We start from the raw sequence: 23,769 nt of genomic DNA on the forward strand, positions 1-23,769 counted from the left end.
AACGTTGAGGTTTTTAAATAATTGTTTGCTTTCTCAGGTTGTACGAAGAAATATACCAAATCCAATGGGTATTGCTATACATTTGAGTGATATGTATTGGGTCGATAGAAATCTAAAAACTGTATATAAGGCTTCCAAATTGCCAGGAAATATATCCATGCCTATTCCAATCAGAACAGGGCTACCCAGATTACGTGATATAGCAATATTCGATGTAAATACACAACCTCCGGATGATTCTAATTCATGTTCTCGATTCGGCAACGGAGGATGTGATCAACTATGTTTCTCATTCCCACCTTCTTATTCGTTGAATAAATTTTTGTTCCGTTGTGATTGTGCTACTGGAGTTATAGCAGCGGGAACGGGTACTAAATGTGACACGGTGTCTGAATACTTGGTATTTGCTACGAGAACTGAAATTCGATCAGCAAGTTTAGACCCCCAATCAACCACACTGCCTTTCAAGCCAGTTGTATGTATATAAAATAATTAGTACGCTATGATGAACATAATATAATTTATAATATTTTTCCAGGGTAATTTGTCAAATGTGGTTGGTTTAGATTTCGATTATTCAGATAATAAATTATTCTTCACTCAAATTCGACCAATGTCCCAGATAGCATCAGTGTCGAGTAATTCGCCTAGCAATAGCCAAATAAAAACAATTTTAGGACGTCGAATCAACCCAGAAGGAATCTCGTATGATTGGACACAAAAGAAAATCTATTGGACAGATTCATCGAATAATTCCATATATGCAATGAATTTAGACGGCACCGAAGTGGTGATGATTGCTAGAGTTGAAAGACCTCGAGCAATTGTTGTCGATCCATGTAATGGGTTAGTAGACTCATTGTTTTGTTTTCTATTATTAATTTTATTTTTAGAGTTTTAAATTTTAATTAATTATTGCACAACTACTAAAATATTTTATTTCCAGTTGTTAAATACTATTTTTATGATGTTTATTTAATTTAGAACCTTATATTTTACCGACTGGGGAAGATTTGGTACAGCTGGCAAGATTTTCAGAACTACAATGGCAGGGTCTTTGAAAAAAGCAATCATCGATAAGGATTTGTCTCAACCAAGTGGTTTGACGATTGATTTCGATGATCAAATGTTGTATTGGTCTGACGCCGTGAGAGAAAAGATTGAAAGATCTACGCTCGATGGATCTAATCGAGAAGTACTAATAACAGCTACCATATATCCGTTTGCACTGACTGTCCATGGAAGTTATATATATTGGACGGATCTTCAGCTGAGAGGTGTTTATAGAGCTGATAAACATACTGGTGGTAATATGATAGAAATTGTCAAGAGATTAGACGATTCTCCCAGGGATATAGCAATTTATTCTAAAGACCGACAAAAATGTTCCATAAATCCATGTTCAATTAGCAATGGAGGATGCGCACAAAGTTGCCACCCTGGACCCAATGCTACAGCTGAATGTAAATGTGATGACAATTCGAAACTTGTAAATGAAGGTCGTATGTGTGTTAGTAAGAATATCACATGTGAAAATAACAAATTCCACTGTCGCAATGGAAAGTGTATATCACGCATGTGGTCATGTGATGGTGATGATGATTGCGGTGACAACAGTGACGAAGATGTAAATTACTGTGGTATGTATTTTATTTTTAATATTATTAATGGTTTTCTAAGAAAATTCGAGTATTAACTTTATTAACAATAGTAACAAAACTACGAGAAATAAAATATAAATATAAAAATACTATATAATTAAATTTGAACTTCTAACTGTATGTTTTGTTATTTATATAGCTTATCATTCGTGTAGTACTAATGAGTTCAGATGTGCCAACGGTCGGTGTATATTTAAAACTTGGAAATGTGATCATGAAAATGATTGTAAAGACGGATCTGATGAAGTTGGATGTGTTTATCCACCATGCGCAGATGGAGAATTTACTTGTGCTAATTTCAGATGTATTGCCATGTCACAAGTAAGTTGATACTTATTTGTTTTTTCAAAGACCAATTGTTTATAGTTTAATATAAAAAATAAATTAAAATATTTGTCTATAATATTATATATAATCATGTTCATTATAATAGTTTATTTTGATACTTAAAAATATGTTTTTTACTGATTATATTTTATCTAATCTAAATATAACTCAAACTAATAATTAATGAGCGCCGAATTTTAATAACTCGATTTAATTATGGTGATATTAACCTTGAAAATGGATATAGCGTATAAAATACAGTAAATATCTAAACAATTAAAGATATCAATAAATGATAAACAAAAATACAGTTGCCCATTATAATTTTAATTGAGTTGAGACATATTATATATGAGAATATTATACCTTCATGCTCATGATTACTTATCATGTGTATGGTTTATTTATACTTTAAAGTAATAATGATATACATTGACTGACAAATTCTTATTTATTGTGCAGATAGTAATTTGATAGTTAGTAAATTGTTAAAGTATTGGTTTCTGCGATAATCCACTTTTTTTCAATAATATCTTTTTTACTCCAATATAGTTTACAAACATATAATCTAGTTAAAATTTCTAAATAATTAAACATGTGCTCTATAATTACTATTTGTCCTAAAAATAAAAAAAATCCTGTTATTTAATTATTTATGCATAGAAATTTCAATATCATGATGCTAAAAAAAAATAAATATATATTAATAATTCAATACATTTGAAAATAAATTTTAAAAACAAATGAATATGTTTTTTTTTTTTTTAGTAACACTTAATACCCAACATGAATCTCAACTTAACTTTATTATGAAGTAATATTATTATAAAATAAAAATGTAGTTGAGTTACAGTGACTATTAACGTAATCATTTTGTCGCGTAAAATCATGATTGGTGACATACAACTTTACACATAGATATAACATTTTTAATTTTAAGAGGTCTTAAATATTTTTTATGGTCACCTATGCATTTTTGTTTTGTTTTTAATTTTACCATGACCACATGTTATAATATCTATTGTAACTTGAATTTTAACTTTCAATCGATGCAACAATTTGTATTCTCATTATTAATGAAATATCATTCGAGAAACCGGGTTCATCAATAAGGGCTTTGAATGATACATCCATACAGCACCTGTTGATATGATTTAACATTATGAACTTGAAATAAAAAGTGAACATTTGTAAAATTGATCGTAGCGAACGAATCGTTCATCATCATTCATTAGCTAAATAATAATATTCAGCAATTGTTAAATTTTGTTTTTAAGCATCGTGTATATTTTAACTATCCTAATTGTTTTCGTATAAAAAAATTTAACATTAGGTATGTAATGGCGTAAACGACTGCAAAGATAACTCAACTTCAGACGAGACTCACGACCGGTGTCCGAAAAACATCACATGTCCGGCGAACCATTTGAAGTGTGAAAAGACGAACATATGCGTGGAACCGTATTGGCTGTGCGACGGCGACAACGACTGCGGGGACAATAGTGACGAGGATTCGGTGCACTGTTCTCAGAGAACGTGTCCATCCAACAGCTTCCGGTGCCCGAACCACAGATGCATACCCGCCACATGGTATTGTGACGGAGACGACGACTGCGGTGATGGATCGGACGAGCCGCCGGAGTACTGCAAGTCGGAAGGCCGTACATGTTTCGGCGATCTCTTCACCTGCGACAACGGCAACTGCATACCGAGGATTTATATTTGCGATGGTGATAACGATTGTTTGGACAATTCCGACGAAGACGCGAGACACCAGTGCAGTAAGTCTAAAATAATGCAATTAATATTTTTAATATAGTGTTATCTTAAGGTCACTACAAAATAATTTTCCAACAAAACGATTGTTTTTGTTTTAGTCCGTTGAAATAGCATTATTGTGTACTATATTTTGTGTCAGTATTTCTTGTCGCTTTCCATATTTTTCTCTGTTCTCGCATTTCGGATGAAAAATTTAAGCCTGTCTAGTGTCTACGAAATGTCGACCTATTCGATGAAAGGAACGTAGTGTATGTAACAAATAACGGAAGTTCAGTAAATGATACTACTGTACCGTTTACTGTACGTATTGTTTCGAGTTCGATTCAATGGCGTATGGTATTATTTGAACGACAATAGGAGGATGTAATATTTCCACTTTCGAAATTTCCATTTTTCTAACATTTCTGTTCCGCGGTACCATCATTTTTATGGGTAGTAGTTTTGCATCAAACCTTAAAAATATTTTTATTTGCCTAGATAACCGGAAGTGCGACGAATCGACCGAGTTCACGTGCCTGGCGAACAAGGCGTGGAACCGAGCGCAGTGCATACCGAAAAAATGGCTGTGTGACGGCGACCCAGATTGCGTGGACGGAGCGGACGAGAACGCGACTGCGCTCAACTGCTCCACCGTGGCGAACTGCAGTGCGGACCAATTCACGTGCGGCAACGGACGGTGTATTAACAAAGGATGGGTGTGCGACCATGACAATGATTGCGGTGACGGCACGGACGAGGGCAAGGATTGCCATTCGCAGTACAAGACGTGCTCGCCGCGCGAGTTCGCGTGCCAAAACTTCAAATGCATCCGGAGCACGTACCGGTGCGACAACGAGGATGACTGCGGCGACAACTCGGACGAGTACAACTGTCCCGGGAAGAACATCACGACATGTGGCTCCGATCAATTCCGGTGCAACAGTGGTCAGTGCATCAACTCGACGTTGGTGTGCAACAAGGTATCGGACTGCTCGGACGACAGCGACGAACCTGCGCATTGCAACGTGGACGAGTGCGCCCGAGTGGAACTTAACCAGTGCGCTCACAAGTGCATAGACACACCCACCTCGTTCACCTGCGAGTGCAACGAAGGATACAAGTAAGTGGTCATACCTGTTTCTCCTTAGGTCTCGGAGAACATCGTTCTCCCCTTATTAATCCTTCACATTTCACCCCTTATTACTCCTTTACATTTCACCCCTGCTCTATTGCGAGCCATGGGCCTCTTATCCCCTGGGTACACATCTATAATATGCACATCTGTTCTGGAACTATTCGCTAAAATTCTAACTTCAGTGTTTGTTTTCTGCAGGTTGATGGAGGATGGAAAAGCTTGCGAAGATATAAACGAATGTATGGAAGTGGCCGGAGCGTGTTCGCAGTACTGTTTGAACACTCCCGGATCCTTTTATTGCAAGTGCGATGAGACCTATTACGATCGCACGTCCGACGAGCGCACGTGTAAACGTCGCGATAAAATCAAACCGTGGTTAGTTTTCACCAATAAGTATTACGTGCGAAACATGTCCCTAGACGCGTCCGAGTATTCGCTCAACCATCAAGATTTGCTTAACGTGGTCGCGTTGGATTTCGATTTTGCGGAAGAAAAGTTGTATTTCTGCGACGTTAGCGCCAAGACAATCTACAGGACAAAAGTGGGGAGTACCGAACGAGAAAAGATTATTCGACACGACAGTCACGGTCTCGAAGGCATTGCTGTGGATTGGGTGGGTCGAAAACTTTATTGGCTGGATCGACACAGTAAGCACTTGGAAGTCGCCGAGCTGAACGGTACCAATAGAAGAACTCTTAAGGCCGGTATTCAAGATCCACGAGCAATAGCCGTGCATCCGGGCACTGGTTACTTATATTTCACCAGTTGGCATCTTCAGGTATACTAAAAAAACTGTTAAATTTCTTAGTCGTTTGAACTTGTATAATATTTTGCATTATATAATCAAATAATTGTCTTTTTAATACATTTGTTTATTTTTAAATATTAACTTCATAGGCCTACATCGGAAAAATTGGTATGGATGGAAGCAACTTTACTCAAATATTAACACACGAGAACGACATCGCTTGGCCAAATGCTCTGACTATTGATTACTTTACTGAACGTATTTATTGGGCCGACGCTCATTTGGATTACATAGCTTCTGCTGATTTAGAAGGTAAATTCAAGCATATCGTATTGTCAGGAGACCGCGTACCGCATGTATTTGCACTTACGCTATTCGACGATGAATTATTTTGGACTGATTGGAATTTGAAAGCAATAGTGAAATCGAATAAATTTACAGGTAAATTATAATACTCGATAATCGTAATTTACCGATTAAAATAATTTATACCATTGATATAATTCGTTTTTCAGGACAAAATTACAAAGTATTAAGGAATACAACACATCGTCCATATGATTTAAATATTTACCATCCTTTACGGCAAATACCGTTTGCAAATCCATGTGGCGATGATAACGGTGGCTGTTCTCATTTGTGTCTCTTACGGCCTGTTCCCGGAGTAGACTCAGCTCCAGACGGCTACTCGGATACTAAAAGTCCAGTATCCTTTACTTGTGCTTGCCCCAATCAATTTTATATGGACCCACGTGACAATAAGACTTGTATAGCAAATTGTACTGTAGGACAGCACGAATGCAAAGAAAATGATCAAAAATGTATTCCTTGGTTTTGGAAGTGTGTAGAAAATAGCTTTTCATCCATGAAGTAATAAAAGTAAAAATATTATTTAAATTAACTATTTTAGATGTGACGGCGAAAGAGACTGTGCCGATGGAACGGATGAGCAACAATGTGCCACGAGATATTGCCGTGGTGGAGCTTTTCAATGTGAAAATCGCAACTGTACACCATCAGCTACTATTTGTGATGGCGTTGATGATTGTGGAGATGGTTCAGACGAGAAAAACTGTACGCTACCGTGCCCAGATATAGAGTTTAAATGTCGTTCGAATGGTCGGTGTATTTTAGATTCGTGGAAATGCGATGGTGAGCCCGACTGTAAAGATGGAAGTGATGAAGATCCAACAATGTGCCGTAAGATTTTGAAAAAATAAATATTATAAGTTTAATATACTTAATATACTTAATGTGTTCATGTATTGATATTTAATTTTACTTTTAATATTTTAGATAACAGACCATGTGATTCGAAAACCGAATTCTCTTGTAAGAATGGTCGCTGTATACCAAAACTTTGGGTCTGTGATTTTGATAACGATTGTGGTGACGACTCAGATGAACCCGCTTACATGTGTCGACAGCGGAACTGTACAACTGGTTGGCAAAGATGTCCAGGAAGAACCAATTATCGGTGTATACCTAAATGGTTATTCTGTGATGGTAAAGACGATTGCCGTGACGGTTCGGACGAGTTGCCTGAAAATTGTCCAAAATGTCAACCTGCAGAATCTAAATGCAAGAACAATAGATGTATACCAAAAAGATGGCTGTGTGATTTTGAAAACGATTGTGGGGACAATTCAGATGAGTCTGAAGAGCTATGCAAAGGAGTATACCGACAGTGTTCGGAATCTGAATTCCAATGTTCTAATGGAAAATGCATTCCGGGCCAGTGGAGATGTGATCACGATGACGACTGTGGAGACAATTCGGACGAACTCAACTGTGGAGGATTCCAATGTAAAAATGGTACTTTCCAATGCAAGAGTGGTCATTGCATCGCATCGTATTTCCGTTGCGATGGCGACAGGGACTGCAGAGACTTCAGTGACGAAGTTGGCTGTCCTCCGAGATATCCTGAAGGTCGGTACTGCCCCAAATCTAAATTTGAATGCAAAACTACCAAGTTATGTGTATTCAATTCTGAAATTTGTGATGGCGAAGACGATTGTGGTGATGGGTCCGACGAAGCACCAGAACTTTGCTGTAAGTTGAATGGAATTATTTTTGTTTTAAATACTCTTGTTTGTAATTATCATTCTAAAAATAATTATTTTCACAGCTAACATGAGTTGTACCCTTGACAATCGTTTTTCTTGTGACAACAAACACTGTATTCCAATGTATCAACGTTGTGATGGTGTTGACAACTGTGGAGATGGTTCTGACGAAAATGATCTAAGTGTTTGCGGTATGATGCATAATATCAGACAATGCGATCATTACACTGAATTTACTTGTGCTAATCGTGAATGTGTAAACAAATCAAAACTGTGTAATCTTCAATATGACTGCGAAGATCTATCCGATGAAAAAGGATGCCGTAAGGAAATATTTCAGGATTATAAATTGGTTTGTTTTTAACACATGTTATATCGTTTCATTATAGATTACTTTGGTACATGTTTGGAGTCTAATAAAGGAGGTTGTGAACATTACTGCTTAAATGTAACATCAGGTAAAGGTTTTAGCTGTGCTTGCTATGCTGGGTACAAGATCGGTGAGGATAGTAAAAAATGTGAAGGTAAGTTAAATTATGTGTACAAAATCTTGTACTAGTAATTATACAAATTACATATTAAACTCAATCTAATACTTCATAATATTTTATAATTTTGTAGATTTGGACGAATGTGCACTAGGACTTCATCATTGTTCTCAAGACTGTTTGAATATAAACGGATCATACGCTTGCTCTTGTCGAGAGGGTTTCATTTTGAGTGACTTGTTTAGTGGGGTTTGCAAAGCTATGGATCCAAAACTTACTATAGTTTACACGAATGGTCCCGAGTTACGTGGATACGAAATGAATGAAAGAAGACATATGTCAATTTTGAGCAACGAAAAACGGATACAAGCTATTGACTTTGATCCAAAGTCTGAGATAATTTATTGGGCCGATTCGTATGATCAATCAATCAAACGTTCTTATATGGTGGATGCTCAAAAAGGACAGGTTAAAGTAGGATATCCGCAAGACTTGGATATCAAAGGACCATTTAAACCTGTAGCTGTCGCTATAGATTGGATGGGTGATAATATTTATTGGGCTGAGATTGATCAATCGAAAGAAGACAAACCGGCGGGTCGAATAATGGTAGCTAAACAAGATGGAAGATACAAAAGAACGATAATTAGTAGCGGTGTGTATGCATTTTATACGAATTGTTGTTTTATAACTAAATATATTTTTTTTTTATTCTAGGACTGGATATTCCTTCATCCTTAGTTTTAGATCCCGAAATGGGTAAAATGTTCTGGGCAGATGTCGGAGAAAACCCAAAAATTGAAATGTCTTGGATGGACGGTTCCAGGCGAGCACCATTGGTCACTACTAGATTGCACTTCCCAACAGGATTAACAGTTGACACAGCTATGGACCATGCATTATATTGGGTGGACACTAAACTTAACGTTATCGAATCCATTAAGTATGACCAAAAGAACAGAGTGGTTGTGATTCGTGGAGGTCAGTACCAATTAAATGTAAAATAGTGTATAAATTTTGTTTTAACTCTGTGTGTAATATTATAGACCGTTTGCACCATCCTATATCATTGGATCTATTTGAAAACCAACTGTATTGGTTATCAAGAGAAACTGGCGAATTAATAAAACAAGATAAATTCGGTCGTGGCGTCCCGGTTACTATCGCTAAGGACTTAGTAAATCCAGCTGGTGTCAAAGGTTAGTTGAACGTGATCGAGTTTTTCTCCTCGGCAGTTCCACACATGTACAAATAGAAACTTACTGAGAACAAATCTGATAAATTTATGACTATTTTGGGTTTGCGCGTCTATGTAATAACTGTTGACCAATCATTCGTAGGTTTCAATTCTTCATAACTTGTTTTATCATAATTTAATTCTCGGTACATTTCTTATGATGGACACAATAGAATGCTTTGAGTTTTATTGAAATTACTATTTTTTCCTGATTAACAAAATTTATTTTTATTTGTTTTAGTTTACCATCGACAGAGATACAACTATACGACACTAAATAAGTGCCAATCTGCTGGATGTTCACATCTATGTCTGTTGGTACCTGGAGGTGTATATTGTGCATGCCCAGATCATACGCATGTTCAGCAAGGTGCCAGTGAAAAGATATGTGACGCAGGTAATTAACTATGAATGTATAAATATTACACGGTTTTTATGTTTTTATCCACCTGGCAATGTCATTTGGCAAAAAATTAACGGTGGTATTTTTTCTATTACAGCCGAAGAACCACCGAAATCAGCGCCACAAATTTGTCCCTGTCAAAATGGAGGTATTTGCGTTGAAGAAGCTGATGGGGCTGAGCTCAGTTGCTTATGTCAACCTGATTTTAGCGGTCACGTTTGTGATATCACGTCGAAACGAATCAGAAGAATGGGCATCTTTAGTTCTATGCTTATAATTCCATTGACTGGATTATTATTACTCTTGGTCGCTGGTGCAATTTTCGTTTTTATTCGCAAAAGACCATTGTAATTATTGTTTAATAATTTAATTATTTAATTAATATGATAGTTTTTATTGATTGATTTTTTTTCTATTTAATCACAGTGGTAAAGGAGCCGTGCTTGGTAGCTTGACGAATTCGCAAAGCGTTTCGTTTAGACAAGGAACCAACGTAGAATTCGGCCCCAATGCGTTTAACAACGGACCAGGACAAGGGGTAAATAATTAAGCGAAACGTTAATCTATTATTCAGTGATAACAGTCTATTAATGTTTACAGGAACCATTGGACGTTGAGTACAACATGACAGACATAAGCGGAAAGAATCGTGACTTCAGCAATCCCATGTACGATGCTCTTGGAAATATGGAATCAGATGCCGGCAACGGTATATACGAAGTGCCTTTGGATGTTACCAAGACTAAGGGTTTAGTCCAAGAACCCGCGTCCGCCATTCTCGCGCCGTCCAGCATTATACAAAAAGCCTCGCCGCAGATACAAAGGAGGCACAGAGAACTCGAGCCGGCCACAACGGACACGGGCAAAGACACACAGATGTTGGTCGAAGAAACTGACGACTGAGAATATGTTATAATTAGAACGCAATACAATTTTCCCTTCCCTCAAAGAAGAATATACCTGGTGCGTGTAATAATTTATTAAATTTGAACCCTCTCCTCCCATCTGAAAAATAATACGAGAGTTTTTAAACAAAATAGCATTTTAATAAGTTTATATTAATTTTTTTTTTGTAAAATATTTTCATGTTTGCCAGTATGTAACATCGTATTTGTTTTACTTTTAGTTTTTGTCTTACTGGTAGCGACTGACCAATACCATGGTGTAAGTGTATAAAAAAACATAAGCATTATTTTGTTTACACCATGACCAAAACGCGTTAATCGTTTGAACTTGTGATATCGATTATATATCATACTTTAAAGCATAATATTTTTGTTAAGTGTATTATAATATTTAAATTACTATATATTTTTGTTTATGTACATTTTTTTAATTACTGCTAGTGACAACATGTGTAATTTAACGGCAAACATAAGACAATAAAATTTTATGCAATTTGTTGAAACCATATTGTTCTTTATTAAAAAAAAAAAAAAAAAATAAAAAATAAACATTACAAAACAAATAAAATCTATATGAATGATGGTAATGGATACAATAATATTATTTTAACAATATAATAATTAATTTAACTCAATCAATCAACTTCTAATTTTCTAAAAGACCCAGTTAGTTCTTTTTGCATGTCATCAAATTCACTGATTATCTTCCCTTTGCCATTTACGTTGATTTTCATGTCATCTAAAGCTAATAGCATTTCACGTTTAGCACGGAGTTTCTTTTTTAATTCAGCTGTAAAAATAAAAAATAAAAATCTTCGTAATCATTGTGTTATAATATTCTTATGTGGAAGGTATGAATCAAATGTTTAAATGGTTTCAACAAAACGGTTTTTGAAACCTAGCGGGGTTTTACTTAACATCATAGATAATGAGTGATATAAAATACAATCCAAGTTCTTTATTCTATGAAGTAGACGCCTACACTCGTATATGTTCTGTCTTTCTTATAAACGTACTACAGTAAATTCGCGTTTGCGCCCCGAGGGATGTGGACAGTAGCGCCCGAAACATAAGGTACTGCATGTCGATTTATACCCCATATTCGTCCATTTCGCATACAAAGTTACTATTTAATATTATGGTTGTTCAAACTTATAACTCCCGAAACCAAATTTCTACTGAAGTAGAATTTAAAGCTACGAAGAATTAAAAATTCATAGTTCTTAGTAGTATATGTTATTTTAAAATCCATTTAAATTTAATTTTAAGTGTAATACTGCAAAATAAATAGTAGATACTATATAGCTTCTTCGCAAGGTTCACAGAGAGAATTGTCATGAACCACAATTAAGATAAAATGGATTGATATTCGATAATACCGATAAGGATGTAACATAAATAATTAAAAATAGTTAAATTGGTAAATAATACTATACAAATATCCAATAATTCAATTTGGCAACGTTGTCCGCTTTTTATTAATATTATTTCGGGCTATAAAAAGGGTGTGATTGGCGCAAGTGGGCTCCACCATTCGCATTCATTAGTTCAAATGTTATGTTATTGGCTAATATATCAGAGTAAACCTTCAATTAACTGTAATTGTAAATTATTTTTAAACATAAACGAAAGAACATTATTTGAGTTTAGTTGGTCGGTTATTTACGATATTTTAATTTTTAAGAAAGTTAAGACTATTTGAAATATTTCAATTAAAAATAAGAAGTTAGTTTGAAAATTAATAATCGAACAACAAAACAACTTCACTCTATGTTTAAATTCGGTTAGTTTAATAATATTGAAGATAAAACAACACAACATTTAAACTGATGAACCCATATTCGCGATGTTAGATTACGTTCATAAGACATATGCTGGTGTGACGTCCGGTTTATACCAAGTTTGCTGACAAAATAAAAATATCATGACCTATCATGTTAAATGGAATACTTTTATGTAATAACATATCTCCGATCAAAGTCTAACATGACTAAAAGTTTTTATCATCAGAATACGACATTGATTGTTGAAAGAATTATTAACATAAACGTCATGTACCAATATACTGTAAATATATTGCAAATAACCAAAAAGGTTAATATGATTAATAAATTATGATAATAAAGTAATAATAATAGTTATGATTAAGTTTGTGATAGTGTATTAATGCTCGAGTATTGTTGCAAAACTTTTTTAAAATTATAATTTCAAAAACTTTTTTTCATCATTATGGAGTAGTTCAAAATTAATTCTAAAAAATCAAGACTTGCTTGAGCGGATAAATTATATTCATAGGATTAATAGAAAACGAGTGAACAAGGAGTATATAAATGCAATTTAATAATCTAAAAACGGATGTCAGCATACCGGGAAATAACCGTTAATTTATTCAACAACATCTATAACAAACCTATCATCGTGTCCAGCGGTATTTCGCCTCCGTATTCCTTTGGGAGATATTTCGGGTCGATGAATTTCTGTATGTCTTTTTGACCAGTGAAGAACTGAAACAATTGAATAATATGACAGTAAGTTAATAGATTGGTGGCGCGAAAAGCGATAAGGATGAAAGTATGCATTACTTTTACTCTGCTCTTGAGCTTGGTGTTCAAAAATGATACTGTGGCTGTGAAGAATTTATCAGCGAAATTCGGAACGTTTATGAAGTAAGTTGATTTATGTCTCATCGGGGTCGAACTCTGAAAGAAAAACGAAAACCTGCAGTGCGCAAAGCTTACTTATTTTTCACTGGGGCACTCGTAATCGACACTAGACTTACTTGCAAACATCGGATGATACGTTTTATGTCGGAAAAGGACCACAGCGTCATGTGTCCCATCAGTAAGCCGGACTCGTCGTTCACATAACTGTAACCTGTTCGCGGAGACATAAAAAAAAAAAAATCGATGGGTCAAAACAAGACCAAAGTGCCGAAGCGAAAACCTCTCAACGTTGTGCATTACCTTTGATCTGGTTTTCGGGATCGTCCATCAGACTCTCACCGATCAGTGCGTGCACGCGTGCCATGTCCGCTGACGTGTACTTGTACGGGTCGAATCGGCCGGCGCACGAGAACATCACGCATCTGCCAAACTCGTCTCGGCCGGGCAACGGGACCAGGTACCTAAACACGCATCGCGGTTATAACCACTGCTTATGGTGACCAAAATCACCCGACTTACCCGCTGTCTAGTATGTCGGATATGACCGGGTCGTCGACGTCTAGTTTGGAGAACCATTGCGGATACAGTTGTCTGATTACCAAGTATCGTTCCAGCATGTCTTGCGCCATTGGGACGCTGAATTTTTTTGTTCTCAAAAATCGCAAAAGGAAAGGTGCATCTGTATAAGAGATATTTAACTGATTAACTTATTTTTAAGTTGCATCAGGACGTAAGTATGTTTGATATTTTTGATCGATTTCAATATCACATACCAATGATAATAATATCATCATTGGACGTTTTGAAAGTGCACCAGTCAAACGTTTAGCAAGATATAAGTACTGTGAAATAGTTTTAGCGCCGTACGGCGTTAGAACGTTTTCCGACAAAAGATTGCATAACCTACTGAGCGAAGAAAAGTATACGATAACATTCAACATGTCAACGCGTACGAGACATTTTAATTCACGACAAACTATTATATCTGACTTCTCGAAATTTCTCATTTCACTCGAGTAAAATTACATCGTGGTACATGCCATTTTGTTGATAGGAGGGTGAAGGGTCGTAGGCGTGCGATGGCTGTTACCTGTACGGCAGTTTACGATGTCCGGGTGTTTCCTGATCCAGTTTCTCATGGCTCGTAGCGAGTGCGTCCTGATTATATCATCCTCGCGCAGCTCCTGTTTGGCAACCAGCCGCAGATCGTCGGCCAGCGGACATTCTTCCACGGTGTTCTCGTCACTGTCGTAGCCCACGCCCATCGCGATCACCAGTAGTGGCACTACAGCAGCTTGGTAGAAGGCTCTGAGTAGTCGGCTCCGGGGACGGCTGGTTGAGACTGCCGATACAAGTTGGCCGACTCGTCCGGTAATCACTGTGACATACGATCCGTTGTAATATTCGTCGTTACACAATGTGTTATAACAATAGTACGCATAATGCGAAAATATCGAAAAGCGATAGGGTGCGATGGATAAAATGCAATGTTTTGTAGGCATTGTTACGCAGACGAGTGGAACAGGATGTGCAGGACGGGTAAGATTTGTACAAGATTTAGTAGTTGCCCGAGAACGCAGAAAACTCCGATCGTGACCGCATCACGACCAAGTCGGGTAAGGATAAATATAATTCTTTACACCTACAGCGAACGACGCTCCTCTATGATTGGTGGTTTTCAATCCCCCGATAATAGAGTCTGTCAACAGAGGTAATTTCTACTAAAAAGCGTATAAAATGTGCATAGTATATGAATATAAAATACAACGATATTGTTGATTTTGGCACGTGACTCATATCGTTATGAACTGGCTTAAATGTAAAACGTATATGACTACGTGCGGCTCCTACCTGTAGAACCGGACGCACTTTTACAGTTTTAAACGTACCGAACATTCTCACTTCACCCTTCCGCCGTAATCGGCAACGAAACCGAACGGGAACGACTAGTCGACCCACGTAATCGACTTGGGTTCATATTAATACTATTATATATTTACAGCTTGCTACACCTATGAACGCCAGCTGTCGTTTACTTCCTGATCCGGAAGGATTACCCTACGATTGCACAACACACTTGTACGACTGGTTACCATATAATAATTTTATTTACATTTTTTTTTTTCGAAACGATAAAACGCGACCACCGATTGATTCTCGACGTAACCATTTCCCAAGTGTGATGTGAAATAATTTCGTGTGGACGTAAATCGATAAAGCGTGTTCATGGAATAATTTATTTATTCAAAGAATGCCAAAAAATACAAAGGAAAACATGAAATTCTAAGACGTAATAAATCATTAATAATTCAAAATTATTTGATTGAAATAAAACCTCCGCTATCCATATTTACAACCGTGCTTTAGAAATTAGATTATTCGTGCATGTATTACGATGTCGTTATTTGAAGTCAAATTCATTATTCGAATTATGATTGTATATACATTATAATGTAATAATAGTTGAGTTCGTTATGAAAGTAACATTTGCCAGAAACAATTTAGAGTTATTAGAACTATGAACTAAAAATAGAGATATATAGGTATATATATTTTGTTATACGTTTCGAATTCAAAACGCGTTCTATAGAAAATATGCGACAGAATTTAAGATGAGCGCAACAGCCTTCAAGGTCTTCATGTGCATGTGGTTTTTTATAAATTCTACGACTGTCGTGATTAGCCCTTCATTCGTTCATTTTGTAGAACAATATGTAGTTTAAAGGACTCCCATGGTCGTTTATATTAAATCTCTTAATATGTAAATAAACGACCGAAACGTTCACGCTCGACATCCGCGGTATATCTACTCTGCGGTAGAGTATTTTTAGTGAGTAAATAATACACTTAATCGAATCCGAATATAAGGCCTAGTAATTTATATTCTTTTTTACAGTTAAAAGTATTGACCGAAAGCGGAAAATCTCAGACGGTTTTTTTTTTTTTTTTTGAAAGTGAAAAACGGAAAACCACGAACATTAGTTACACACAATGTGTAGTACATTATTATTACATATTGTTACATCAGTGCAAATACTTTCACCAGCCTGACGATAATAATAATTCATTCTTCCGATTGCGGCGTACAAGAGTGAAAAAAATTAAAAATTAAAAAGCAACGAAAACGAACGCGAAGTGCCAGCATAAAATATTATGACCGTAAATTGTTGGTTTTCGTTTGATTATCCATGTTTTTGAGAAATCCGTTTCTCTACCGCGGTGGTTCCTAACCTATTAAGATTATTTGTACATCGGGTTAAATATTAGCTAATAACCCTACAAAAAAAGTGCATGTGCCAGGATTAATGTACAGCCATCATCAGGTTATCGTTCATTGCAGTTCCATTAGACAGATTCATTAAACGGTTATAATTTCTAAACATACGTATTTCGTAAAAAAACATTATATTTTAATTTACATATGTACATGGAGTGTTTAGTAGACAATCGCCAATAATCGATATAACAAATATTATAATAACAAATACATAATATTAATCAAAGGTAATAAATAGGGAACGGATTTTAATTTAGTATAAAATTAAAAATATTTAAATATATATTTGTTTATTACTTAATAAATATTTATTTATAAATGTATAATATTTAGATATTTAAATTGAAAATAACATAGAATTATTAAATAATTAATTAAAAAATATAAAAAAATTAAAAATCTATTCTGAATCATCATAGTCTTCATGTGGGAAACAGTTAGAAACAACATATAGCTTGAAATTTTCAAATGTAAAGTGGCGGCGGTTCGGTCTTAACATTGCTTTGTAACGGCTGAATGACCTCTCCACATCAACGGATGTGACAGGTGCATATTTCATACACATTATTTCTTTTGGAGTGTATTCAATTTCTGAATAATTGTTATTTGAAGTTTTGTTTAATAGTATGTATCTTATTGACATTACAGTATTAAAACCTGTGTTTTTTTCCAATACATTTTTTAATTTTGAATTGGTCAAAACTCCAATTTCTCCAGGAACCCGTTCTAATTGCTTTATGGCCTTATCAACTATTTCTAAGCTCTCCGTTAGTGGCATTTTAGAAGTTTCTAATTTTGAAATAGTATCAACCAAAAATCCAAAATTAGTCGAAATAAATGCTAAATTGTTTTGCAAATTTTTACTGTCTATGAGCTCAACAGTTTTTTTTATTGCCATTGCAGCTTCGGGATCTAAATTTACGACTACGTTTCTAATCTTTTCAAAGTTATTTGAATAATATAATACAGCTGATAACCACGTACCCCATCGAGTTATAATAGGTTCGGAAGGTAGAATTAAATCCGGGTACAAATCTTTAAATGTTTGTATACGACTTGGCGCTTTTAAAAATATTTTTTTTACGTTGGAAATCAACGAATCAACTTCTGAAAATTGAAATCTAATTGTTTCAGCTATACGATGAAAACCATGTACTAGACAAGTTAAATGTATTATTCTTGGATAAAATGTGTCCAACACTTTTCCCGCCTTACACATATACGGCGCGGCGTCCGTTAAAAGTAAAAGTACATTATTGTGTATTACACCATTCGGCCACAAAACACCCATTGCATTATTAAATAATTGACATATAGTTTTGTGGTTGCATTTATCTAATTCTTCACAGCACAATAAAAATGGTTTAGATGGTTCAGTGCTCAATTTTCCTACAATAACATTTGCGATATATCGAACGTCGGCGTCTGTTGTTTCATCTACTCTAACCCAAATAGGGCCATCTCCAATGATATTTTGAATTTTCGAAATAGTTTCTTCATACACCCCACTAACATAATTTTTTCTAAGTGTACTCTCCTCGGGAATTTTATGACCAGTATATTTTTCCATAAAATTTTTAAATGCAACATTTTTCAATTTAAAAAGAGGAATGTCTGAACGTATTAGTGCACGATACAAATCATCATTAAAAACTGACTTACTATTGGTAGATGCGGATGATGTAGAAATACAATTTTGTTGAAATATAAGCTTTCTGTCTTTATTGCCTCTATGTTTACTGGTATTGATGCGCTGAATAACTTGACCACGTTGGTCGATAGATACTGATTTATCACAAGACTGACAGTATAAAACTTGTCCATCACTCCTACAAGTTTCATTCGGAAATTCTTCCAAATAAATACTAATTTTTGACCTTTTTGTGCGAGCTACTTTGGGCATATTTAAATAGTTAACAATATTATATTATACAAACTACACACACGGACTCAATACAAAAATAACGTGATCGAATAACGCTCATACGAATACTGATCGAAAAGTGAACGCATATACTCATATACTGAAATTACTACCTACTACTTAAATAACTAGATAAGATATCGAATCGTTGTCGTTTGATGTCAAAGGTGTACAGTACAGAAACCTAATCGTATCGCAAAATACTAAAATAAAAATGGAAATTCTTCAATAATACAGAATACGTATATTTATTTGTAAAATAATTAAAAAATACACGGAAATTCTACAATATTACATAGTTTATGTATTTATTATTTAAAAAATTTAATTATTCTAAAATATTTAAAAATATTTAAAATAAAATTAGCATCAGATTACTTGAAATTAAATGAAACGTATACATATATCAAAAACTTTCCGATGCTATTATTACATAAAAATATTTATTTAAATTAAAATCCGTTCCCTAGTAATAAATTAATGATAATTGTTATAATAATAGGTATAAGATACATAAAATAAAAATGTGTGTTATCTGTGTTACCCCTTGAGGAGTAATTACCCTCAAGTTGAAAACCGTTGTTCTACCATGATCTTCCTTGATAGCGGAAAAGGTATTCCGAGGACGTGACGTTGGAGACTTAAACGTCGTCGCTGATGGCATATGATGTGCATGGACAGTGAGAAGTTAAAAATAAAATAAAATTATAACGTCAAAATAAAACGAAAGCGACGGTGAACTCGGTGAGATTGCATAACGGCAAACCGGTTTTAACCATGCTGGAGCGGGCGTGTACCTACTGAGAACGCACACCGAAAACGTACTCGGTCGCCGTATATACGTGTGATGTAACGCGCCCACAGTTAGAGTGAAAAATTCAATTTTTATTCTAAATGAAACCGACCGGCGCACGCATGCGCATTCATGAGATAAACAAAAAAATGCATAATTCCGCTGGAACACGTATCGTGTGTGCACCGGGTGTGTTATAAACATTGCTTATACACACATAACTTGTACAATAGAATATTCAGCGCCGTCGGTTTTGTTGAAACTATAGGCGATGGTTTCCTGGATCGGGCGTATTATAGACCACGCACGTACACAACCGAGTGCGTCAGGGGATTCGATGAAAACGGGTTTGTTCGAATAACCGGAGTGGTCAACTGTTCAAATAATGCTTTGGGAATTCCGAACCCTCCGTAGGAAATGCAAAAAAGCTTCACTGCGCTCATTGCCATAATAATTTCGAGAAGTGGAATATAATTGAATTTAAGATTTATTCCGAATCGCTCACCATGGATTGGTGAACATAAAATTCTGTCGTAATAAAAATGATCGTTTCTAATCGAATTATCGCAATGCTTTCGATGAAATTATGGGTTGAAGAAACGATACATATTGGTAGTATAAGTTACACACACGGATCGAATATATATTGAATGACCATTAACTTGTTGTTTCACAATATCTTCAGTTACAGTGTACGTGTGTCTCAACAACAAGAATATAATTATTTTCGTCGACGCAGTAGGAAATAATAATTAAACGAATTCAAATAATGGTCTAAATTGGCAATTGCGCTTTCCCCGCCGAACAATAAAACTCCGACTCCAGGCACACGTGGGCCAAGCCCCGAGATGCATTGTAATATTATTATTTATTATGATAGTAATTATGGCTTGCGCTCGTTATCAATCTACAACGTATGCAGTAAGTATCAGTGTGGGCTTGCATTCGAGTGGAAAGCGTCACGTGAGGCATTTAAATAAAAATAATATTTCATTATCACTTGATAATAATGTTTAACATAATCTCGTTCTTCTTGAGACATTCTTGAGATAGAGAGAGCGAAATGTAACGATCGCGCAGCGACCGATGATAATAAAAAGTAACAAAACACCATTAAGTATCCCTTATCACGTCATGTGCAATAAATAATAGGTTAGATAAATAATTGGTAATATGATTATAAGAAATTAATTTAGCACGAGATAAAAATCGTCAAAGTCACATAGATTTTGCAATATTTGCGTCTAGTGACTCGGTCTTAAGTGTACGCAAAACATAATCGCGCATAACTTTTATTTCTATATATTATATATTTATATCCTAATCTATATCAAATTTTACTAAGATTTTTTCGCATACCGATTATGGATCAGTCGCGAACCAATAATATTACAAGAAATAATTTTAAGTTTGCCTTATCGCTATAATCAATAATATATTGAAATACTAATTCGATCAAATAAACCCGAGCCTAAGTAGTTAGGGAGAACGACGAGGGAGAAGAAGAAGAATTCGATCAAATGTCCATCTTATCATGCGGTTTTCCATGTACCACCAGTTGTTTTTTAGCGTACCAACAGCTGAGAATCTCTGGCCTAAAAGAATCCCTCCCCCTCCCAATCCCAGTATACTACTTGCGATTCACGAGCGTGTGCCTCTAAACGAACGGTCGCAGCTTTTGATCCAAACCCAATCGGGTGGAAACGTCGTGGAATGATTTCCATAGTCGTCGATCGGGCTCGCAGCTCCTACGACAGTCGAAATCGCCCGTCGATTCGAACATAATCTGCTTTTTATACCCGAACAACCTTGTGACCGTTTCCATATCTTTTCCCCTCGCACTATTTATCGTGTTTGCGCGCGCGTGAAAGAGAATTTATTTTTATGGTCCAAGTACACGAAATAGACGACGGCCTCCACCTCGTTTCGGAAATCGCACTTTTCTACACAAGCATTATTATATCGCCCACGTCGACCTATATATTTCTATCACGACGAAGTTAACGGCCCGATACACACTTGCGTTATTTTAACGCAGCGGCGCCGTAGAATTCAATGCACACGTGGCGTGGAATGACGCGAACGGTATATATTTCGACTTTAGCGACTTTAGGATTCACTATGCGATGGGTCTGTGACCAGTGGCGTAGCTAGGTAGAAAAGGTGCAGTAAAAAAAATTGAGCCCCTCTCTAATATTAATTTGATATAAAAATACAAAATATACAGGTCATATTGTTCTTTCAAATGTGAATACTTACTATGAAACGATAAACGATAATAATTAACAAATAATTAATAATTATACAAAATAAAAAGGAAATCCAGTTTAATACTAAAAAAAAAAATTGCATATTGCGTGAATTATTACTATTCTTAAATACTCGATCGTAACTAGAATTTATTTTGAATAAATAATTGCCACGTACTATTTAATTTTAATATTTAATAATTACTATTCTAAATATTCCATAATTAATGTTTTCACAATATTCTACATTTACTGTTATTATTTTCATGCTTGTTCTTTATTAAATTATGTACATTCTTTTCCCTGAAAGTTTTTCATTAAACTACCACGTATAATTTATGTATTATATTTATCAATATTTTCAATTATTTGAAGGAAGTATAGTCTCAGAATTGTCCAAGAATTCCAAGGCCTTTTGTGCTCCAGGGCCCCGGGACACTGCCCCACATTGCCCTATGGTAGCTACGCCACTGCCTGTAACAATGGAGATTTATAAAGGAAAACGACAAATTTTTACTTACCTTTGTCTACGAAAACTAAGTTTTAAAGAAGAAAAATAATAAAAGACAATATTGGGTACACCCGTTTATGGGACTAAGACTCACGAAAGGAATATTTTACACATCGTTTAAAAATTTTTATCAAGACTCCCTTATTTTTTTTTTATTCCTTTCGCGGTAAGTCTCAGTAGCTACATTCCATAGTTCAGCATAGTTTTTTACTGCACCAATCGACGATTCAATATCGATTTCATCACCGTTTCCTGCCATGATTCGGTTAGAAGATGGGTAAGTTTAAATGGCTAACGGAAATTAACGCAAACATGCAGTGTCCATTACAAAACAAAGTACCTACCGAGAGAAACCGCATGTGCGTGCGCGATGCTGCTGCGGCGCGATAACGACTTGCGTGAAAAGTTGCACGCAAGACGGACACGCGTCGTCTCACCGTTGCCGCAACAATGTGTGGAGTAGACGATTAAACTGTGAGTATTGTGTTAAATTAACATGAGTATGCAACGGGTTTAAGTCGACGTAAATTCGAAGGACGCGGATATTGGTCAGTAAACCACACACAATCGAGAAGCTATTACGAATGAGCAACAGACGCGTTTACTGTACATCGTCAAAGTAAAAATCGTAAAAAAAAATAAAGCTTTTAATAAAAATAAATAAATATATAATTGCCTTTTGATTTATTTACCTGGACGTGACGGTATAGTGACGGTGATTCCGAACTGGACGGCTGCTGGTTTAGAAGTATCGTCGAAGAGACGCGCGACCGACCTGGAAAGGATTATCTCCCTTTCTCCTTCCTTCCGACGACGGCTGCACGCGTTCCCTTCCTAAAATGCACGACACCGTATGCTCCGACTTCTAAGATGCGGTACACGTTGTCCCACACTATTACCGATACTCGTGTTTTTACTACAACTGCGCTATTAATGTTAAATAAAAGTATTACCTCTATGTTACATTCGTTGCAGAAAGCTTCTGTGGACGAAATTCAATGAGTGAGTGGTACTATGTTGTATTTATATTAATACATAGGTGCCGTATATATATATATTGTATGTCACCACCGAAGATTTTTAAACATCTGAAGGAACTGGCCAAGGCCGACGATGGCTATTGTCTATGTAAAACATATTTGTTAATACATCACAACTTACATATTATAAACAGTTAATAAATTATATTAATGTACTTGTAGTATTATAATACGTATAAATTATACATATTTTATTATATATATATATATATAATAAATATATTTATATTTTCATTATACATATCGACATGATTCAATAATTATATATATACAGTTTTCAACTTGATAAAATTGAAGAAGGGGTCTGTATTTACTTTAAAAAAAAAGAGCGTCCCCAAAACTTATTAAGTGTTATAACTATAACATAGTAATAGTAAGGGGACGTTAAAATTTCTGAAAATTAGTTGGGGTACCCCGTCCCCTTGCGTCACCCCACAAGTTGAGCACTGTATATATTTGTGTATTGATATAAGTATTAAATGTGTATGTGTAGTTTTGAATCGTCTAACGTTTAGGAACTAAATAAAAAACAAATATTGTTAACTTTTAAATAATAAAACGTTCAACGTGCCACATTTATTTTT

The 23,769-nt window shown here is 35.4% G+C and overlaps 2 protein-coding genes across 2 annotated transcripts in view; one reads left to right on the forward strand and one right to left on the reverse strand.

Annotated features, from left to right (window-relative positions):
- Positions 1-11,082, forward strand: part of LOC112690042 (low-density lipoprotein receptor-related protein 2) — a 63,028-nt gene extending 51,946 nt beyond the window's left edge. The window contains exons 28-47 of the mRNA XM_025563937.1: positions 38-475; positions 539-846; positions 985-1,640; positions 1,801-1,982; positions 3,322-3,769; positions 4,245-4,866; positions 5,080-5,659; positions 5,779-6,070; positions 6,145-6,469; positions 6,540-6,829; positions 6,926-7,681; positions 7,758-8,018; positions 8,085-8,219; positions 8,317-8,838; positions 8,901-9,164; positions 9,230-9,382; positions 9,662-9,817; positions 9,921-10,170; positions 10,250-10,361; positions 10,424-11,082. Coding sequence (XP_025419722.1) covers positions 38-475; positions 539-846; positions 985-1,640; positions 1,801-1,982; positions 3,322-3,769; positions 4,245-4,866; positions 5,080-5,659; positions 5,779-6,070; positions 6,145-6,469; positions 6,540-6,829; positions 6,926-7,681; positions 7,758-8,018; positions 8,085-8,219; positions 8,317-8,838; positions 8,901-9,164; positions 9,230-9,382; positions 9,662-9,817; positions 9,921-10,170; positions 10,250-10,361; positions 10,424-10,726 — 7,053 coding nt within the window. The 3' untranslated portion in view covers positions 10,727-11,082. The remainder of the gene's footprint in view (positions 1-37; positions 476-538; positions 847-984; positions 1,641-1,800; positions 1,983-3,321; positions 3,770-4,244; positions 4,867-5,079; positions 5,660-5,778; positions 6,071-6,144; positions 6,470-6,539; positions 6,830-6,925; positions 7,682-7,757; positions 8,019-8,084; positions 8,220-8,316; positions 8,839-8,900; positions 9,165-9,229; positions 9,383-9,661; positions 9,818-9,920; positions 10,171-10,249; positions 10,362-10,423) is intronic.
- LOC112690043 (clavesin-1-like) lies at positions 10,886-23,107 on the reverse strand. The gene is made up of 8 exons (XM_025563938.1): positions 22,838-23,107; positions 14,482-14,769; positions 13,911-14,070; positions 13,692-13,852; positions 13,508-13,602; positions 13,311-13,427; positions 13,139-13,232; positions 10,886-11,518 (listed from the first exon to the last, which is right to left on the reverse strand). The coding sequence occupies exons 2-8, from the start codon at positions 14,654-14,656 to the stop codon at positions 11,364-11,366; spliced, it is 957 nt and encodes a 318-aa protein (XP_025419723.1). The 5' UTR covers positions 14,657-14,769; positions 22,838-23,107; the 3' UTR covers positions 10,886-11,363.
- Between the last annotated feature and the right edge of the window lie 662 nt (positions 23,108-23,769).

Source organism: Sipha flava, unplaced genomic scaffold, assembly GCF_003268045.1.
Source record: "Sipha flava isolate LNK unplaced genomic scaffold, YSA_version1 48_pilon_pilon, whole genome shotgun sequence".
Lineage (NCBI taxonomy): Eukaryota > Metazoa > Arthropoda > Insecta > Hemiptera > Aphididae > Sipha > Sipha flava.

Coding starts and splice junctions, on each gene's coding strand:
- LOC112690043 (XM_025563938.1), bottom strand. CDS start 14,656: ATGGGCGTGGGCTACGACAGTGACGAGAACACCGTGGAAGAATGTCCG. Junction 14,071..14,481: donor CATCGTAAACTGCCGTACAG/GTAACAGCCATC, acceptor TCTCTTATACAG/ATGCACCTTTCCTTTTGCGA. Junction 13,853..13,910: donor TCCGACATACTAGACAGCGG/GTAAGTCGGGTG, acceptor ATGCGTGTTTAG/GTACCTGGTCCCGTTGCCCG.